The sequence below is a fragment of the Aquarana catesbeiana genome, linkage group LG03, assembly GCF_042186555.1.
Source record: "Aquarana catesbeiana isolate 2022-GZ linkage group LG03, ASM4218655v1, whole genome shotgun sequence".
NCBI lineage: Eukaryota > Metazoa > Chordata > Amphibia > Anura > Ranidae > Aquarana > Aquarana catesbeiana.
Window position 1 is genome coordinate 503841483 of NC_133326.1, and position 22094 is coordinate 503863576.

The 22094-nt window shown below is 44.3% G+C and overlaps 1 protein-coding gene across 4 annotated transcripts in view; it reads left to right on the top strand.

Moving 5' to 3' along the window:
* The first annotated feature begins 672 nt into the window (after positions 1-672).
* LOC141132560 (proton-coupled amino acid transporter 1-like) overlaps positions 673-22094 on the top strand; it is a 139976-nt gene continuing 118554 nt past the window's right edge. Inside the window, exons 1-3 of one of the 4 annotated variants that reach the window (XM_073621121.1) lie at positions 673-800; positions 7813-7969; positions 20960-21050. In XM_073621121.1, the coding sequence (XP_073477222.1) occupies positions 7818-7969; positions 20960-21050 (243 nt within the window). In that variant the 5' untranslated portion in view covers positions 673-800; positions 7813-7817. The other 3 variants (XM_073621120.1, XM_073621119.1, XM_073621122.1) reach the window with 3 other exon arrangements.

Below are 22094 nucleotides of genomic sequence, written 5' to 3' on the forward strand. Positions count from 1 at the left end.
ACTGGAATATCATTTACAATAACAATTAACATATTTAACCTATTTATGAGATGAATGGCCACATAATTATTTTTCTTCATGGGTAAAATGCCATGGTTAAACATGCCTAGGAATAGGGATGAGCTTAGAGTTTGAGTCAAACATGAGTTTGACTCAAACATCGGCTGTTCGATCGTTCGCCAAATAGCGAACATTATGGGGCATTCGCGTCAAATTCGAGCGGCGCGTCACGCCCCATAATGCTCTGAGTCATAGCAGTGCATTGCTCGCTGATGATTGGCCAAACATGCACTATGACCCGCATGCTTTGGCCAATCACAGCGCCGTCAGCAAAGAGCCATAATTGGCCAGAGAGAGAGAGAGAGAGAGAGAGAGAGAGAGAGAGAGAGAGACTGACTTTGAGCAGGCAGTTTATTCAGTTAGCTAGATCTCACTGCAGACCGTTCCTGCTGTACTGTTTCTAATATACTTCAGGTAGGCAGTTAATTCAGTTAGCTGCAATGTATTTAATATATACAGTAAAACCTTAGTTTGAGAGTAACTTGATTTGAGAGCGTTTTGCAAGACAAGCAAAATGTTTTAATAAATTTTACCTTGATATACAAGCGATGTCTTGATATAAGAGTAGAGGGATGAAGACACGTGATCCCTGTGTTGAACACGCGTAGGGGAGGGGCCAGGACGGAGTAAGCAGCAAGGAGTCTGTTTGTAAGAGACGCATACCATACCACATGCCATAAGTGCAATTTTGAAACTTTGGAGGCTTGTTATAGAGCGGTGCACTTACGCACCAACATAATGTGAGTACCTCTTTGTGGGGAGTGTGTTTTATTTCAATAAATATACCTATGTTATTACACTATGGAGTTCTCTTTCGTTTATGTTATGGAGCTGCATTGAACCAGGCTGGAGATCGGCACCTGAATATCAGTATAGAGCCCGGGGGTGGCTCCAAAGCGTGTTTTGACGCAATTAGCAGCTGTGTCACACGCTCTGAGGTGAGCGCAACAACCTAGGAGGATCACTGAAGTGCACCGAAGCATGGTTTGCAGCATTTAGGATCTGTTGGGCATGTTGGATGTCACCATACATGAACACCGTTTTATGCACTTATTTTGATAATATTTTCTAGGACTTTTTTCCACATATCACAAAGGATCATTTAACAGGACTGTTCATTATCAGTGTGGAACACTGGGCACTTTCATATCTATGTATGCACTGTAGGATGTGGTGCTATTTATATGCACATTGCACTTTAATGTTTTAGATGAAAAGAATGTATACACATGAGTTTTTTATATTCATTTAATCTTGATTAACACATTATTTGTTTCTAACTCTCATAAAGGAGTTCACATATTTATTTGGTTCACCCTAGCGCAGCGTATAACATCTCTCTACGTTAATTTGCACGGTTATGAAACGTGATCTGCGCCTGCAGCTAGGTATTATCACCTGGCATTGGACTGTTTGGCTCGCACGATTCTTTCTTTGTTTGAACATGACCTGGATACATGGGAATTTCTGAACTCTTTTTGTCCACAGTGACTAGAGAAGGCTCACTACATCCGGCCACATCACAAAAGGGTTATCATCACATCCTCAATGAGCAGACTAACACACAGAAAGGCATGGTTGTTCTTATCAATAATGTTCCTGGAACAATAAAGTTTTATGCAAGTGGTTAAGAAACCGGATAAAAAAATAAAAGATAAACATCCTCGCTTGCGTTGTGGTGAGATGGTCAGCTGATCAAGGGGGAGGGTCACGTGACTGAAATGTGTAGCGGGGATGGAGTGAGGTGGAAGAGAAGAGGCGATCAGGCTGTAAGTGTTGGTGTGGTCCGGACACCGACCTTGGGGACAGGAGGGAGGGGACAGTGTAGTACCGTCAGTAGAGGAGGAGCTGACAGCTGGTTTGTACTCTGTGCACAGGGCACGAGTTGGCATCTGACTCACAGATTTGCAGAAATAGGCCCGGCTTGTGTTACCATGGTGATGTTAGTGGGGGTTTGAATGGTGAACAGCTGCACGGTAAGTCAGTGATTTTAATGCTTGCATCTTTTTTTTTTTTTTAAATGTATTTATATTATACGAGGTTTATAAACGAATATTATCAGGAATATCTTGGGGTCAGTATTTATGTAAGTTTTGTAGTTGTCAGCAAGTGATGGTGGCATCAGCTAGATCAGATACCCCGCTTTAAGAGGAGTGATGTGTGCTGGGAGGGGGGATTTGCACACAGGAGGAAGAGTGTGATGTGGTGAGATAGTGAGAGGTTAGTTTGCGGGGATAGCTTTAGAAGGGGTGATTGTTGGGGTGTCATTGTGAGAACAGGAGGGCTGATTAGCAGGATGACAGTATGAGAACATGATGAGATGGGTGGCAGTGTGAGAACAGGAAAAGTGATTAGTGGGTGACGACATTGTAGTACATGATTATGGGGGATGATTAGTGGGGTGTGGGCATGAGTGCAGGGGAGGAGGGGTGATTAGTGGGGTGAGGGCATGAGTGCAGGGGAGGAGGGGTGATTAGTGGGGTGAAGGCATGAGTGCAGGGGAGGAGGGGTGATTAGTGGGGTGAGGGCATGAGTGCAGGGGAGGAGGGGTGATTAGTGGGGTGAGGGCATGAGTGCAGGGGAGGAGGGGTGATTAGTGGGGTGAGGGCATGAGTGCAGGGGAGGAGGGGTGATTAGTGGGGTGAGGGCATGAGTGCAGGGGAGGAGGGGTGATTAGTGGGGTGAGGGCATGAGTGCAGGGGAGGAGGGGTGATTAGTGGGGTGAGGGCATGAGTGCAGGGGAGGAGGGGTGATTAGTGGGGTGAGGGCATGAGTGCAGGGGAGGAGGGGTGATTAGTGGGGTGAAGGCATGAGTGCAGGGGAGGAGGGGTGATTAGTGGGGTGAAGGCATGAGTGCAGGGGAGGAGGGGTGATTAGTGGGGTGAGGGCATGAGTGCAGGGGAGGAGGGGTGATTAGTGGGGTGAGGGCATGAGTGCAGGGGAGGAGGGGTGATTAGTGGGGTGAGGGCATGAGTGCAGGGGAGGAGGGGTGATTAGTGGGGTGAGGGCATGAGTGCAGGGGAGGAGGGGTGATTAGTGGGGTGAGGGCATGAGTGCAGGGGAGGAGGGGTGATTAGTGGGGTGAGGGCATGAGTGCAGGGGAGGAGGGGTGATTAGTGGGGTGAGGGCATGAGTGCAGGGGAGGAGGGGTGATTAGTGGGGTGAGGGCATGAGTGCAGGGGAGGAAGAGGTGATAAGTGACAAAATGGAGTATGTACAGGAGAAGATGGGTGAATACAGAAAAAGGTGGGGTGTCTGGATGAGCAGAGATGACTATTGGGGTAGTGGTGTGAATATCTCAGACAGATTAGTAAATGTAAATTTATGGCATAATTTTGTGAAGTATGTTCATTTTCACAATCAAATTCTAAAGGATTTTTTTTCCAATATCATACTTCTGAAAACCTAACCTACCAAGCCGACCAGGAAGTGTGCAGTCAGCTACAATTGAATTCCTGCTACAATATGTAAAATCTGCATTTGTGGTCTTTAGTTTGTGCAAGAATAATCTGGGCGATGGTTTAAATTGGCTTTAACTCATGAATCATCATTTTTTTTTTTTGGTCAGAAAACTATTCTGCATTGGTATACAGTATGAATGCCGGTCTTTAGTTCTCTTTATTTTCCACGTTGTGCAATCACTTACACAGATATGCAGAGTGCATTACAGTCATGAGAATTGAACAGTTGCTTGATCTGAGATGTCCGTAGGAAAGGTAACCTGATTCTTTAAGTCAATAGGTCAGTGCTGACCTTAAACTATATTAAGCTGGGCAATTGCCAGAATTGAACGAATGCAACCAGATTTACTGCCATTAACTGCTTAAAGCAGCAAAGAGTAAACCTCCATCCATGACTGATATTCAGAGGCCCAATGTTGGCTGAATCCAATACTCACATTTAACTTGTTAGTGCTGAATAGTTGTCATCCTTCTAAGCACTGCTCCATTAATAGAAAACAGTTTAACGTGTTTTTTTTTTTTCTGAAAACTGATTACTCCTTTAAATTGAACAATGCCGATCCACATTTGTGTATAGTATATGCATTGAATGTATGGCATTGAAAAAAATGTATGTACATATGGATAGAAAGCTGGTTACGGGGATGCGTTCAGAGAGTAAAGAGAAATGGCTCATTTTCTGGTGTAGGGTTGTGAGTGAGTGGTAAGCTATGATATATAGATTGGAATAAATAGCTAAACCTCTGTTTGCTGATTATACAAAGCTAAACAGGTCAATAGCTTCACTGCAGGATTTAGCAACTTTGCATTAGGACCTGAATAAAATAGAGGGGTGGCCATTTCTATGACAGATGAGGTTTAACCACTTCAGCCCCGGAAAGGATTTTCCCCCTTCCTGACCAGGCCATTTTTTGCGACACGGCACTGAGTGGCTTTAACTGACAATTGCCGGTTGTGCGATATTGTACCCAAACAAAATTTATGTCCCTTTTTTTTTTTTCCCCACAAATAGAGCTTTCTTTTGGTGGTATTTGATTACCTTTGCGATTTTTATTTTTTGTGCTATAAACAAAAAAAGACCAACAATTTTCAAAAAAAACACAAAATTTTGTACTTTTTGCTATAATAAATAAAAAAAATATAAAATACATTTCTTCATCAGATTAGGAAGATGTATATATTCTACTTATTTTTGGTAAAAAAAAAAAAATGCAATAAGTGTATATTGATTGGTTTGCACAAAAGTTATAGCATCTACAAAATAGGGGATAGATTTATGTCATTTTTATTATTTTTTTACTAGTAATGGCAACGATCTGCAATTTTTATCAGGACTGCGACATTGCGGTGGACAGATCGAACACTTTTGACACTATTTTGGGACCATTGACATTTATACAGTGATCAGAGCTAAACATAGCCACTGATTACTGTATAAATGTCACTGGCAGGGAAGGGGTTAACACACTGTCCTCCCTAGGTGTGTTCTAACTTTATGGGGATGGGACTGACTAGGGGAGTTTGTATGAACACACGATCTGTCTCCTCTCCCCTGAGAGAACCGGGATTTGTGTGTTGACACACACACATACACATCCATCCCCGTTCTCGTTCTACCACGAGCTATCACGGGTGCCCGGCGGACATCGCGCCTGCAGGCACGTGCATCCGCTTCGGGGGGCGCGAGCACGCCCCTGCTATGACGTCTTAAAGGAGCAACGTACAGCTACGGCAATTTGCTCAGCCGTGCCAACCTGCCGCAGTATATCTGTGGCGGCTGGTCGGCTAGCGGTTTAAGGAGGAGAAAAAACAAACATTTTATACTTCATATGCTGCAGCATCGGTCTTGTGCTACAGCTGTCTCCCGCAAGGGAGAACTTAGTGATCACATGTTGGCCGATTGCTTAGTTCTCGGGCTTCCCAGAGCAGAGAGTGGGGACTTTGTTATCACTCTCTGCTCTGCCCCTCCAGTGCTCACTGGAGCGCTGTGCTGGGGAGAAAGCTGCTGGCTCCAACTCTCAGCATCGCGCTGAGAGGCCAAGCCAGCTGCTAATCGGGCATCTGGGTGGATCCTGACAATATGGTTGGGATCCTTCCAGAGCTTGGAGTGGCTGTGTGGCATTAACCGACAGTGGACTTTAGCCCACTGTCTGCTGATTCTGGGTCGCAGGAGTGCAGAAGTAAGTGCACTCAGAAGAGAGGTATGACCAAAAAGGCTTAGGCCATATTTCTCTTTTAATATTGAAAAATGTAAAGTAATGCACCTGGGAGTTTCAAAAAATAAAAAAACTTGCAAGTTACTGACTAGGGGAAGAAGCTCTTGAGGATGGAACAAGTTCTTGGATCTTTGTGGACTACGGACTCGGCAATAGCATGCAATGCCTTTCTGTATCCAGGTAGGCTAGCAGACTCTTAGCTTGCATTTGAAAGTGTATTTACGCAAGAGATAAAACAGTAATTCTACCACTTCACAAAACACTGACCTTTTGAGTATGCTGTTCAGTTTTGGTCACCAATACTTAAAGGGGTTGTAAAGTCAGAAGGTTTTTTATCTTAATGCATTCTATGCATTAAGATGAAAATCCTTCAGAGTGCAGCATCTCCCCTAATACTTACCAGAGCCCCATCTCTGTCCAGCAATGTCCACGAGTGTCTCGGCCCTCTGGGGCTCTCCCTCCTGATTGGCTGAAACACAGCAGCGGCGCCATTGTCTCCCGCTGCTGTCAATTAAAGTCAGCCAATCAGAGAGAGGGGCAGGGCAGAACCGCAGCTCCGTGTCTGAATTGACGCACAGAACTGCAGCTCGGCTTGGAGAAGAGGAGGATCCGTGCTGCTCCATGCAAATCCACTGCATAGAGCAGGTAAGTATAACATGTTTTTATTATTTATATAGAAAAAAAACAAACAAGACTTTACAATCACTTTAAGAAGAATGTCCTTGAATTGGAGAGAATTCAGACGACAACAAAATTTAAGTTACAAGGAACTACTACAAAAATAAAATTGATTTTCCCTGGAGAATGATGAAATATACAGATTTATCAATGGTGAGCGAAAAAAATGTTTAAAGTGGTTGTAAACCTCAGTCATGGAATTTGAGCAAAGCACATATATTTGTAGTGTTTACATATCTATCTCCAAAGCTCTAAGACTGCTTTCACACTGCGGTGGTTTTCAGGTGCTTTGACTCTGGAAATAGCCTCTGCTGAGCGCCTAAAATAAGCGACACTTTACCGGGAACGCGGCCATGGCTCAGTGTGAAAGGGGTCTAAGTGTCGTTTCTCTCTGGTGGTTCCTCTGTTATCAGCATGAGTCACTTCTGAGAAGTTTTCCGACACATGAAATAAATTTGTGTCGGGAGGGAGAGGAGGGCTCAGCAGACAGCTTGTCTATTTAGGAAACAGTTCTGTGTGGAAGGGAGTGTGTTCCTTTTCTCCAATCAGCTCTCACACACTGTAACTCTCTGTGTCTCTCCACCCACTCCTCTGTATTCCTGACATATGAAAAAAGATTTTTTTTTAACACATTCTAACTTTTTGAAGGGGTGTAGACAAGAGACGGCTGCAGATAAACAAGTAAAACCTATGTAGGAGGATTTGTTTCATCTCTGTGTATAACCTGAGGCTGTTCACTTTACTGGGTGTATGTGAGGGTTTGCAACCACCTTAACTGTATCTGAGCACCAGAAACTGAAAATGCTGTTTAGTTCATTTTTAATATTCACAGCAAACGCCTCCACCCATTCATGTCTCCGTGCTTAATTTGGAAAATCGCTCTAAAAACACGCCCTAGCATTTCTAGCTATGGCCATCTTGAGTAAGGGCAGATGATTAATGTAGCATTTACTTCCTGGAATCCTTCTGCCCTTAGCTCAGGCATGAGGGTGTGCTTAGCTGAGAGCTCCTCCTCCAGATGAAGGAAGAAAAATGGCCAATGAAGACTCATGGGATGTATGTAATTTTGGTCTATACCAGAAAACAACTGAAGTAACATTAAAAAAATTAAAAATAATGCACCATCCTATCTATTTACTAAGGCTAGTAGTATAAGGATTAAAATATAGTTAGAGGATAAGTTTACCTTTTTATTAAAAAAAATAAATAAATCAACAAACGTATTTTTGCACGAAAAAAAAAAAATTGCATTTATGTTCTCCTGCAGGAACCTCTTAAAATGTAGTAAATAAGAGAAGTTCTTTATTAGGGATTACATCCACTTTAAAAAGATGAAATATTATAATATTGTCCACAAACCCTTGTAGATTCTTTTAGTAATGTTCTTACAATTTTAGGAACCATGGCTACCACCAGGCTGAGGAATGACACATACAATGACTACAGCTCCACGGAATCTAGCCCCACCGAGGAACATTCACCGGCAATCAACAACGTTTCCTCTAGATCTGGACAGTATGAGCGTATTGGAGAGCATAGTAGCAGCAGCACAACGTGAGTATACGCTACACTTGAGGGATAACATAAAATGTTAGTGGCCATACTTAAGACGGTAATAGGTTCCAATCTGCCAGTTCGGCAAGGACCAGCCGAGATTCGAACCACGTATGAGCAGGCTGTCGGATTTTACATATAAATAGTTCTTTATAGACTCTATCAGTAATCACTGTGTTCTCCCGGCGGGGACAGCAAATCTTTCCATCTATAGTCTGCTTTAAACTGATGTTGTTACAAGATGAATAAATATCCAGCTGTTCATACTGTATATAATAAGATAAGGAAGTGAGAGGCAATCCCTCCAAAGTGAGGGAATCCCGGGGTGTAGCCAGAACTAGTCTCCCTATTGGAATATTTCCTCTCTAGGACAAAGAACAGTATGCAGTGTACATTTACCCATGTTGGCCAATTAAATACTATTTTTACTGTGCTGACTTCAGCAGGTTGATTTTTCTGATTGGCAGATATGTGTTACTTTGGGCAGCATCTTTGCTCTTATTGTGATGCCTTATTAAAACTGAGCTTTAGGCAGGTCTCCGTTCTATAGTATAGGGCAGTGGTTTTCAATCTCAGTCCTCAAGTACCCCCTACAGACCAAGTTGGCAGGTTTTCCTCTATCTTGTAGAGGTGCTTTAAATCAGAGTATGGCTTGGTATTTTGGACAGCTATTTTATCTAAGGGAAATTCCCAAAACATGGCCTGTTGGGGGTTGAGAACCACTGGTATAGGGTACACTTCTCCCAAGCACTGAATCAGGTCATCCTCATGGAAGATCGGGTGCTGAATGCCAGCAGAAGCTAATCCTATGCCCCACAAACTGCACAAATACAAGGAAAATTCAAATGCTGGTAACTTTATTCATCAAGAAAACAAAGACATAGAATTCCGGCCTGGGACCTCCTTTGACATGCTTCACCATTATACCTCTGCTGTTAAGGCCAGTCTTGTGGATGAAATGTATCAGAGGTGGTGGTTGAATTTTCTTTAGCATGCATCCTTGTTCTCTCTACTTCTGTCAGCAAGCTAACAGAGTTTTGAAATTGTCCAGTGCAATAGAACTGAAAGGAGTAATTCACATTTGGAATTGGAACATATTACACATTCCAGCTTTATTTAGGGTGGAACATGTAACATGTTCCAACTCCTGCCGCTTCTCCCCCTTATCTCCCCCCTCAGTGTGCCAGTGGGCAGTGGATCTTCTCCCTGCACCCACTATCACAATTCAAAAACAGCGTGGTGGGGCTCTGCCCACACAGACACATAATTTATTCACAGTTTCCTGTAAATGAATGAACTACAAGTACCGCTGACCAACGCAGCTGATGAACTGCGAGGACGCTGATGAGCACGCTTGTAGTTTATTCACAAACCCGGCAGCTTTTAAATTGCCTGTGTGTATGGAGGTAGGGGCTGATAGCTGCAGGGCTTGTCTGCAGAAACCTAACATTGCACTCCTAATTCACAGATTATGGGTGCAATGTTTTCCAGGCTCCAGTAGGAAAAAATAATAAATGCACTTTTTTTTTGTTTCTGCAAAAATATGTGCATTTATTATTTTTTCTTAATATTTGAACTTATCCTTTAAATGGAGTACTCTCCTACTTTTCCAGCCCTACTTTGCAGGGGATTATGGGAGCTATCTTGACAAATTGACATTTTATATGAACACTTTCTAAAGATATACAATGAATTTCTTATGACACTGTAACTAAATTTAAAGTGGTTGTAAAAGCGCCAAGTTTTTTAGAATGCAGGAAAGTAAAAAACCTGTGTGTAGCTCCCCCAGCAGTTCCCCAATACTTACCTAAGCCCCATCTCAATCCAGCGATGTGCACGAGAGCAGCAGCTCTTCCTGGTCTCTCCTTCTCCTCACTGGCTGAGACAGCAGCGAGAGCCAGTGGCTCCCGCTACTGACTAGAACAGCCAGTGAGCCAATGAGCAGAGGGTGGGGGCGGGGCAAGCCGTGCTCCGTCTGTGAATGGACACACACAGCAGCAGCTCAGGAGCCCTCATAGGAAGCTACTTTGTATGGGGGCGGGAGGGAGGGGCCAAGAACGCCAGTGGGGAGCCCAAGAGGAGGAAGATCAGGGCTGCTCTGTTCAAAACTACTGCACAAAGCTGGTAAGTACGACATGTTTAACCACTTCAATACCAGGCACTTACGCCCCTTCCTCCCCAGGACAATTTTCAGCTTTCAGCGCTGTCACACTTTGAATGACAATTGCGCGGTCATGCAACACTGTACTCAAAGTAAATTTTTATATTTTTCTTCCCACAAATAGAGCTTTCTTTGGTGGTATTTAATCACCTCTGCGGTTTTTATTTTTTGCTAAACAAACGAAAAAAAGACCAAAATTTTTGAAAAAAAAAAAGAGTTTTTATTAGTTTCTGTGATTAAATTTTGTTTTCCCTTTCACTGATGGGCACTGATGAGGTGGCACTGATGGGCATTTATGAGTAGGCAATGATATGTAGAATTGATGGGCACTGATAGGCGGCACTAATATGCAGCACTGATGGGCACCAATAGGTGGCACTGACAGGCGGCTGTGATGGGCGCTGACAGGCGGCTGTGATGGGCGCTGACAGGCGGCACTAATGGGCAGCACTGATGATGAGCTACTGACAGGTGTTACTGCTGGGCAGTGATTGGCACTGTGGTGGGCAGTGATTGGCACTATGGGGGGCACTGGCAGAATTTATTGTTTTTACATTGCTGGGTACTGGTTGACAGGTGATTTGTACATTTGAGGGGGCTTTGCTGATGATCAATGTGCTGATTATCAGCACAGACCCCCCCCCCCCTGACAGGGAGAGCCGCCGATCGGCTCTCCCTGTCAGCGCGAACCGAGGGATGCCATTTACCGGCACTTTCTGGTTCACACGATGATCAGCTGTGATAGGTTTACACTGTGTCGGTTTCCTGGAAGCCACATTTGCGTGGGCACAGCAGCCTATACATTTGAATGGGCTGCTGAACCTACGGAAAACAAAGGGAAAAGGTCTCTGTACCTTTTCCAAATACACAGTCGCAGGGGAGCCGCATAGTGCTGTGTGGTTCCCAGCACGGGAAAACATGTTGCAGTTTCCAGTGTGTGGGGGTGCCATTAACAATTAACAGCAATGTGTTTTTGCTAGGGGTGCAGGAAAGCTTGTAAACCTGGCCTTTGTTTCGCTTCAGCACCTAATGGCTGCTAATATGTTTTGGGGCTCCAGTTATGAGTATTCTTATTGTAGTTTGGGTCTCTGCCTCCTACAAAGCTATGATGGAATTGTCACTTTCTCCTAGACCAGGGGTCTCCGAACTGTGGCCTGAGGGCCAGATGTGGCCCTTTGCTAGCCTTTATCCGGCCCTTGGGGCACTATTCCTCCCAATGATATGACGAACTATTCCTCCCACTAACGCCAGCAATGGGGCACCATTTCTTCCACTGATACCAATGATGGAATGCTACTCCTCATCCTAATACCAGTAAGAGGGCACTACTCCTCCTACTAATACCAATAATGGGGCACTACCCCTCCTGCTGACCACCAAACCTGAGCCCATATTTATTGTCACTGATGCTGGGTCCAGGACATTTTCTACCCCCACTGGCCAAAATCCGGCCCTCCTAAATTCTGAAGGACAGTAGACTGGCCCTTTCTTTGAAAAGTTTGAAGATCTCTGTCCTAGACCTAGAGTGTGTCAGTCATTTGGGTGTGCAGTAACTCTGCTGGTCATTACAGACAGTTATTTGCAGTTAGGGCGGATCTGGAAATTCTCAGGACATTGTCTCAGCTAGACTCTCCAAGCGATCTAAGATATGCTTGATTCAGTTTGTTAGCAGCTACAAAACAGGTATCATATATTTTAGGTGGCAAGTACGGTACTTTTTAAAATGATATGCGAGAAAAACATCAGGAGTTTGCTAAGAATTAACCTTATCACTAGAGATCTGTGTCATCTGGAGTTACAGGTTTATTACCATTGCACAACTCTGAGTCACGGGACACATGTTGATATAGTTTTGCTATTACATTGTATTGATAGAGAAGAATTCAAATACTTCTAAGTGAGCTATGTAATATGCAAGGGCAAACTTTTTTTTTTTTGTGTGTTTTGTATTACAAAACAACTTGATGTTTGTAGTATGACACTACTGTTTGTAGGGAATTCATGAAATTTTCATACAGACAAGAAATATTTCGTTTTTGTATTTACATATACTTCAATTTCCTCATGCTTTTGTTAAAGGAAAAAATCCTCTTTTAATAAAATGTAGTAATCATCATTTGCTACAAAATCTGTTTTTCATGATTTAATGTTAAAATAACCTTTCTATTTCAGTTTTTTAGATGCTGTATTTTCATGTGTCTTCCTTACTATATGCAAATCAGATGACCAGTTCAGTAATGCGCTGGGTTTCTTTTTCTTCAGACTAAGAACATTTTTGGGGAGAATTTACTAAAACTGGTGCACACAGAATCTGATGCAGCTGTGCAAATCAACCAATCAGCTTCTAGGTTTTATTTTCAAATTTTAAAGTGGAACTTCAACCAAAAGGGGAAGTTCCCTTCCTCCCTTCCTCCCTTCCTCCCTTCCTCCCTTCCTCCCTTCCTCCCTTCCTCCCTTCCTCCCTTCCTCCCTTCCTCCCTTCCTCCCTTCCTCCCTTCCTCCCTTCCTCCCTTCCTCCCTTCCTCCCTTCCTTCCTCCCTTCCTCCCTTCCTTCCTTCCTTCCTTCCTCCCTTCCTCCCTTCCTTCCTTCCTTCCTTCCTTCCTCCCTTCCTCCCTTCCTTCCTTCCTTCCTTCCTTCCTCCCTTCCTCCCTTCCTTCCTCCTTTTCTTCCCTCTTCCTTTACATTTGGCACTTTATTTTTTTTTGGGGGGTGTGGGCACCTTTTTTTTTTTTTTTTTTTTTTTTTTTTAACCGGAACCGGCCCCCGCTTCTGGCCGGATTGTCGTGGTAATCAAAGCCCCTCCTTACCCCACAGCCTTCTGGGACACGTCACAGGTCCCAGAAAGCTGTGGGACCATTCAGATAACGTAGCGTGGTGAACCGGCTGTGAAGCCACAAGCAGTCAGACAGCTGTCCACAGTTAGTATGCTGGGGACTGAAGCCCAGTGAAGAAACTGGCCGGGGGAGGACAGCACTGGATCCTTAGACAGGTGAGTGTCTATTTATTAACCACTTAAGGACCAGCCTTGTTTTGGAATGTAGGTGTTTACATGTTTAAAATAGTTTTTTTGCTAGAAAATTACTTAGAACCCCCAAAGATTTATATATTGTTTTTTTTTTTCTAACACCCTAGAGAATAAAATGGCGGTCATTGCAATACTTATTTTCACACGGTATTTGCGCAGCGGTCTTACAAGCGCGCTTTTTTTGGAAAAAATTCACTTTTTTGAATAAAAAAATAAGACAACAGTAAAGTTGTCTTGTGAAAGATAATGTTATGCCAAGTAAATTGATACCCAACATGTCACGCTTCAAAATTGCGCCCGCTCGTGGAATGGCGTCAAACTTTTACGCTCAAAAATCTCCATAGGCGACGTTTAAAAAATTCTACAGGTTGCATGTTTTACGTTACAGAGGGCGTCTGGGGCTAGAATTATTGCTCTCGCTCTAATGATTGCGGCGATACCTCACATGTGTGGTTTGACCACCGTTTTCATATGCGGGTGCTACTCACGTATGCGTTCTCTTCTGCACGCAAGCTCTTACATGATTTTATTTATTTTTACACTGTTTAAAAAATAAAAAAAAATTGTGTCACTTTTATTCCTTCTACAAGGAATGTAAACATCCCTTGTAATAGAAAAAGCATGACAGGACCTCTTAAATATGAAATCTGGGGTCAAAAAGACCTCACATCTCATATTTGCACTAAAATGCAATAAAAAAAAAAAAAAAAAAATCATTAAAAAAAAATGACATTGAAAAAAATGTGCCTTTTTAAGACGCATGGGCGGAAGTGACGTTTTGACGTTGCCTCCGCCCTGCAATGTCATGGAGACGAGTGGGCGCCATCTTCCCCTCACTCGTCTCCAGGCACAACAAGGGGACAGACGCGATTGCCTCCGCCGCTACCGATGGCTCCGGTAAGTGGCGGAGGGCACAGGATCGTGGCTAGAGGGGGGGGCCCTCTCCTGCCACCGATAAAAGTGATCTTGCGGTGAATCCGCCGCAGATACCACTTTTATCTGAAAGCCGACTGCTGCACGAAAACGGGGATAGTGGGGTTATGGCAGCTAGCTGCTGCCATAACAACGATATCCACCGCCAAACTTAGGACGTACATCGGCGTGCGGCGGTCGGCAAGTGGTTAAAAGCCAACAGCTACAGTTTTTGAAAAGATGACTAACCACTTTAATTGAACAAGCTGAAGTTAGAAGCTATTGGTTACTATGCACAGCTGCACCAAATTCTGTGTGCACCAGTTATAGTAAATCTTTCCCTTTTAAAGTGGAACTTTAGTCAGAAAATTAAGTCCTGCTAGATTACTTCAGGCTGGCCCCTTTTGCAGGTATAGCTATGTAAAACATTCAAAATAAGTGCCTATACTGTTTTTAAAATCCAGCAATACACTGTCTCACCCTGTTTTGCACATGCTCAATTGCTCTCCGTTTTTAGCCATTTTTAAGCCCTGCCGAGTTTGTAGAGGCCGATCTGCTGACAGTCTCAAAGCGGAATTAAGCCCTCCTATCCTTTACAGCCAAGGAAGCTGCCTCTGTTTGATCTGCTACTGCCATGGTGCATCACATGTGATCAGTTATGACACCGGTCATTTGATGGTTTGACAGTTTTGTTGAGGACACAAGCCAAAATGTGACCGTTACATTCCTGGAATGCCAAGATTGCTATCTGTTTTTTGAAACCAATAAAACTATGGGTTTGGTTCTACTTTATGATTTACTGCTGTTCAGGGGCTTTGGGCTTCAGCAAAATGGCAGCCTCCAGCAAGATAAAAGAAATGCTGGAGGCAATTTACAGCACGCACTTATTTTGGTAGCATAATTATCAATGTGGAATGTATGTTCCTTGCTAAAGAAAATAATTTTTTATCAAGTTATGGGTAAAGTTCCACTTTAAGCAATAACAGAAAATACTTGTTGATCTTGCCAGATGTGCAATGTACTTGTTGCTTCCTGCCATTTGAACTGTAATTACAAACCATGTTATGTTCCTTTGCTGTCTTCTGTAAAATAATATTTCCCAAGGCGTCTTTCAGGACAGCACCTGAGAGATAGTGACTCCTCCCACTGGACCACAGGGAACACCTTCTTCCTCCAGATCTTTAAAGGGAGGCACCTCCATACCACACTTCAGTTTTGTTTCCTCTGGCCCGGAGGAAACATCTTTTGGAGGGAAGCCAGGACCTCTTAGGTGCTCCTGAGAGACAGGGTCTCCTCTCTCTTGTTTTTCCTTCTTTTTAGAGACCTTCAGCCCTCCCGTCTTACCAGGGCTTTGGCAGCTGTAGGTTCAGGCTCCTCCTACCCTCTAGGTGGTCGGGGAGAGCCGCAGAAGATCCAGTGACCGCTTCAGTATCCTGGGAGCGATGGCTGCGTCATTTTGCGTTGGCCGAGAGGAATTCTCGCCTGCGCCGAAAGTGACACTTCCTATTTGCAGGTCACCAGGTCAGCGCCCGACATCATTTCCGGCGACCGGACGCAGGGGTAGGAGGTCCAGTGCTGTGACACTATGGGAGTCTGGAAGCGGCGTGTGAAGCCACGAGTGGAACGCTGCACACCCGCTATGGAGGACACGGCGTCTGCCTCGGTGGGCACAGGCACCAGCAAGGCTCAGGTAGGGGGCAGTTGATTAAGTCTGCTCATTTCCTTTATCTGGGGTTTCCAGTTTCTCTTTTCTTTCCCCCTGGTGGCGAGGGCCTGTCTGGTCACTGGAGGCTGTATTTTTTTTCCTGTTGCACCTTGTTGGGTGGTCCGCAGGTGGAGACTGGGTCTCGGTAAGGGTCCCCTGGGTTTTTTCCCTTTTTGTCTTTTGTCTTCCAAAAGCTCTGACCCAGGGAAAAAGAGATGCCCCTCATGCAAAGCCAAGATGGGAGAAAATTGGAAAAAATCCCTATGCAGTATTTGCATTGCTTCTTTAGTCAAAGAGGAATCTGCTTCCGTTTGTGATGACTTGGTTGCCTCTGTAAAGAAGGAACTCTATGCCACGATTCAAACATTCCGTGACTCATTAGTTAGTCCGGCTGCTGGTCAGTCCTCCACTTCAGAGTCTTCCCAGGGTTAACTTCCTGTCCCGGTGTTAGAGACTCTGTCTGAAGGTCCTTCTACCAGGGAAAAACAATCCCCCGCACCTTCCAATGACAATCTGTTGATGGGCTTCTTGGAGCCATACATGTTACCCTTGGCCTAAGCGAAGAAAAAAAGGAGCTGACGCTGCATAATCTTATGTATGAGGGTCTAAGTGAGCCTAAGGAGCAAACATTTCTAGTACATTCTGTCATTTCGGATTCCATAAAGAAGGAATGGCAAAAACTGGAGAAGAAACCTTTTTTTTTCTCGAGCCCACAAGAGACTCTTTCCTTTTGAGGAAGACCCATCTGCGGTTTGGAACAAGGTCCCCAAGCTCAACGCTGCCTTCTCTCAGGTTTCGCAAGAGATCTTGGCAATCGATCATGAGCAATTTAAAGCCAGCCATGGCTATGACATGCATCGCTAGAAACCTGGAATACTGGGTTAACCAGCTAAAAGCTCATATATTAGCAGATTTACCCAAGCAGGATATTTTGGATATTTTTACTACCTTGTCCTCCGCGGTAGCCTATGTGGCGGATGCTTCAGCCGAAGCAATTAGAATGTCGGCTAGATCAGCAGCCTTAACAAATTTGGCAAGGAGAGCATTGTGGCTGAAGACTTGGTCAGGCGATGCTGCATCGCAGAGTAAGCTCTGCGGGATTCCCTTTTCGGGTAACCCTCTCTTTGGTCCTGATCTAGATACCATTCTAGACAGGACAGACGATAGGAAGAAATCCTTCCCGGTAAAGAGGAAGAAACAACTCCCGAAGAGCCTTTTTCGAACCTCAAAGAGCTCAGGAGCAGAACAAGAAGTCCCAGGGGAGGAGGAAGAATTGGTCTGTACAAAAAGTTAAGGGCAAGGGCGAAATCCTTTTTCATCCTCCTGCGCAAGCCGGAAAATCTGCAGTGGTCAGGCATAATGTCAAATCGGTTCATCCTGACCACTCTTTCTCAAGGCTATGCAATAGAGTTTACAGGATCTCCCCCAAGAAGATTTCTTATGACGAATACCCAAAAGGATCCAGTAAAAGCCCTGGCCATGAAGTCCTTATTAAAGGAGCTGTTGCAGCAGGGTGTAATGATCCAAGTGCCACCAGAAGAGCGGCAACAGGGTTTTTATTCACACATTTTCTTAGTAAAAAAGCCAACAGGAAAATTCAGATTGATCCTCAATCTAAAACCTCTGAACAAATCCATCAAGTACAGAAAGTTAAAGATGTTCCTGATTTTTTTTTTTTTTTCAGTCAGAAATCTGCTGACCCCAAAATGTTACATGGCGTCAATAGATTTAAGGAATGCATACCTGCATATCCCAATCTCACTCCAGTCCCAGAAGTATCTCAGATTGGCGGTAAAGATGGAAGGGGTGATTCATCATCTGCAGTTCAAGGCCTTGCCATTCGGGTTGTCATCCTCACCTCGGATCTTTACCAAGGTGATGGCGGAAGCCCTAGCTACGCTTCGTCTTCAGGGAATCGCAGGGATTCCCTATTTGGACGACTTACTATTCTTTACCCCTCAAGGGAAAGGTTGCAGGACGACTTACTCAAAGCACGCAACCGTCTGGAATCTCTAGGATGGATTCTAAACCTCCAGAAATCCTCCCCAAACCCATCACAAGAGGTTCACTTTCTGGGCTATCAAATCAATTCAATAGAACAGAAGATATTTCTCCCGTAAGAGAAAAAGGACAAGGTTCAGTGCACTGTGTCGATGCTGCAGACAAACCAGCTGATAACGATAAGGCAAGTTATGTCTGCATTAGGGGGACTGACCTCCATAATGCCGGCTATTCAGTGGGCAAGACTGCACTTCAGGTGTCTACAAACTTTTCTCCTGAGGTCATGGGATCACAGCTTAAGATCCCTGGATACGGAGGTGAAGATTCCAACCCAGGTGAAGAGGTCACTATGGTGGTGGAAGAGTCAAGAGATCCTATCAAGGGGCCTAGATTGGGCCTTTCCAGTCGAAAGAAGACTGACAACAGACGCCAGCTCTTGGGGATTGGGGACCCACCTAGAGAAAAAGTTTGCTCAAGGAAGTTGGTCCAAGAAGGAGGCGACAAGGTCTTCAAATTGGAGAGAACCGAAGGCGATTGCTTTATCGCTAGTAATATTCGTGCAAGATCTCCAGTTTCACCACTTCCAAGTGTTTATGGACAGCGCCACAGCTGTGGCTTATCTAAACAGACAGGGGGCACAAGGAGCAGGTCCTTACAAGCACTGGGCAGAGAAGCACTTGCTATCCCTGTCGGCAATCCACCTAAAGGGGACCCTGAACAGAGTGGTGGATTTTCTGAGCAGACACCCCATTCAGGAAGCGGAGTGGTCTCTAAATCCAGCGGTCTTCAACGATTTCCAGTATGTGGGGACAGCCAGAGGTGGACCTGTTTGCCCCAAAGGAGATTGCACAGGTTACTCCAATTTTTTTCTTTAAACAAACTTGAGAGATCGCTAGGGATAGACGCTCTGGTGCATCCATGGAGATTTCACATTTGCTACGCTTTCCCCCCCATTCCATTTAATCCCACTGGTATTAAGGAAGATCCAACAGGAAAGGTACCAGTCATCCTAATTACTCTGTTTTGGCCGAAAAGGGCCTGGTTCTCAACCGTTCTAGGAATGGCAACCAAGCCTTGTTGGCATTTACCTCTCAGGCAAGATCTGCTAAGCCAAGGTCCAGTAAGTTATCCAGAAGTGGCCAGGCTATCTCTCGCAGCCTGGTATCTGAGGAGCAGCTGCTAAGGAGTAAGGGGTTTTCTGACCGTCTGATTACGACATTACTATCCAAGTAGGAAAAGGGTAACAAGGGCCTATACTATACTAAGTATACTAAAATCTGGAAGGTCTATAATTCATGGTGCGATTCATCTGCCCAAGACCCAAGGAGCCCTGTTTCCATCTTGGAATTCTTGCAAGATGGGTCAAATAAGGGACTAGCAGTCAGTACCTTGAAAGTACAGGTTGTTGCGCTAGCGGTGTTCTTAGAAAAATCTGTGGGCCACTGAACCGCTGGTAGTCAGATTTTTTTTTTTTAGAGCACTTGCAAGATCAAGGCCAGCACCGGTCAAGAATTTCCCTAAGTGTGGGACCTGTCAGTAGTCCAGCAATTCCTAGCAAGGAGTCCATTTGAACCTCTGGAAGAAGCGTCACTCAAATGTCTCGCTCTTAAAGCTATGTTCCTAATTGTCGTTACTTCAGCACACAGGATCAGTGAGCTACACGCTCTGTCGATTAGGGAACCTTACCTGTCAGTATTTTTTAGGACAGACCCAAAGTTCTTACCTAAAGTAGCGTCAATGCATAATCGCTCAGAAGACATTGTGCTTCCAACCTTCTGTGCTAACCCATCAGGGGAGAAGGAGACCTTTTTTCATACATTGGATGTCAAGAGGATTTTGTTACGCTATCTAGAAATTACAAAGGACTTTAGATGTACAGACTCATTATTTTCCTTTTTTGGGGCAACAAAAAAGGTTGCAAGGCTTCTGAAGGATCATTAGCCAGATGGCTGAAATTTTCTATCCTGGAAGCATGCAGGGTTGTCTCCGCCAGGTGGAATTCGTGCACACTCAACTAGAGCGCTTGTTTTCCAGAAGTCTTTCAGGACAGCAACGACCTGCCCTATTAGTTTGATGTACTATGCTGTGACTAACATATGTGCTTATGTGTTCCAGCCGGGGCCAGATATTCTCTCCTACAACTGAGGTGTGGTAGGGAGGTGCCTCCCTTTAAATATCTGGAAGAAGAAGGTGTTTCCTGTGGTCCAGTGGGAGGAGTCACTTTCTCTCAGGTGCTGTCCTGAAAGACTTCTGGAAAACAAGTTAGCGATAAGTCTAACTTGAATTTTCCTCTGCCCCCCCCGCCATGTAATGAAAATGAAGAGAGGAAGAGGTACTTTTAGAGCAGGAGAGAAATTTATTGCCAACCATAGCTCCCTCCATAGATACAGTACGGTGAGTGAGCATTGTCACGCAGGGACAGGAAGTTTGCAGGATTACTCAGTTCTTTAAAATTTAGAAGAAAAGAGGTTTAACCTTAGACTACGTAGAGGGTTCTTTTCTGTAAGAGCGGCGAGGATGTGGAATTCCCTTCCACAGACAGTGGTCTCAGCGGGGGGCATCGATAGTTTCAAGAAACTATTAGATAAGCACCAGAACGACCGCAACATACAGGGATATACAATGTAATACTGACATATAATCACACACATAGGTTGGACTTGGTGGACTTGTGTGTTTTTTCGACCTCACCTACTACCGTATGTAACCATGGTAAGCTGCAATATTTTACACATTTTGTTTTGGGTTTAGATAATTTTTTGAGGGGAGGGGGTGGGCTGCAGAGATGGAGTCTGGAGAGTCATTGCCGTCAACTGTGAATGGATCTACGTTCACATAAAATCGAGCCATTGAGAAACAATATTCAGGACAGCAGAAATCTGTATTCCCCTGTGGTATTACTGATTTTTAATATTGGCTAAATTGTTCTGCCACAATTTTCTTAGTTTAGATCACATAGAAGAAAAACACTGTATGTAGGCTGCAATTCTTCTGCTTCTGAAAGTGCTATTTGACTGGCTATCAAACTGATTCTGACCTCAGTTCTTTGAGTCAGTGACCCAGAATAAGCATTTAGCCTGGGAAGTCGGAACTCCTAAATGAATACTTGTTGTGGGTCTGTAATCCAGGACATAAACATGTACACATGGTGAATTCATATGTTCTATATATTTTTGCTTTGACAGATGGTTCCAGACATTAATACATTTGCTAAAAGGGAATATTGGCACAGGATTGCTGGGGCTGCCACTGGCTGTGAAGAACGCTGGAATTGTGGTATGAAATATAACTATACATGTACACCTCATTATTTGAAACAACATTATTTTATACAATTTCATAATGTTTTAATAAAAGAAATGTTTGTTTTAAGAAAACCATACCGTATTTTAGATGATCAGATTTGGAAGAAATAGTAATGTCTTTTCTTGAGGGAAGAAAGGTACAGGGAAAGTTCAATGTATTTATTCTTTTGTTGCTGGGCTTCATATTTGTATGGTTTGTTGAACCACCTCCTGTTCTGGCTTCCTTTTAAAGTGATAGTTGTTTGTTATTTTTAAAGGAAAAAAAAAAAATGTTATACTTACCTGCAGCCTGGATCCTCCTCTTCTCTGGTCCCTCTTCTGTGATCCTGGCCCCTCCCTCCTGTTCAGTGCCTCCACACCAAGCAGCTTGCTATGGGGCACCCGAGGCTGAGTCACAGCTCCCTGTGTCCATTCAGACACGGAGCCCCAGCCCCGCACCCTCTCTCTCCTGATTTGGCTAGCTGACTGACAGCAGTGGCAGCCAACGAGACCTTCCTGTCTCACACCCAGAACAAAATGGCGCCAGTCTGAACGGCGCTCAAGCATTCATAGTCAGCTTTGTATTCTGTCAATGGATAGAAAACTTCCCCTGATTGGCGGGACATTATCTGCCTGCCTCTCTGACTCGGCCAATCAGAGGAAGCTTTGCACTCATTAATAGAATACAAAGCTTTCTATGAATGGCTGAGTGTTGCTCAAACAGATGCTATTTTGTTCCGGGTGTGAGACCGTAAGGTCTCGTCTCGCACCCAGAACACAGTGCTGTATACTGTATGTAGCCTCAGTTGCATACAGTTTATACAGCACACCAAGTGGCCACACATGTTAGTAAGGGAATAAGTTCGCTTGGGCCAACTTGGTCCGAACAATCTATATTTAAAGAGGAGCTCAAGGCTCCCCCAAAAAATTAAGTCGGCAGCTAAAAAATACTGTAGCTGCTGATTTTTAATATTAGGGCACTTACCTGTTCAGGCATCCAGCGGTGTCCTCTTCCAAGGCGATTCTTCAGTCGGCT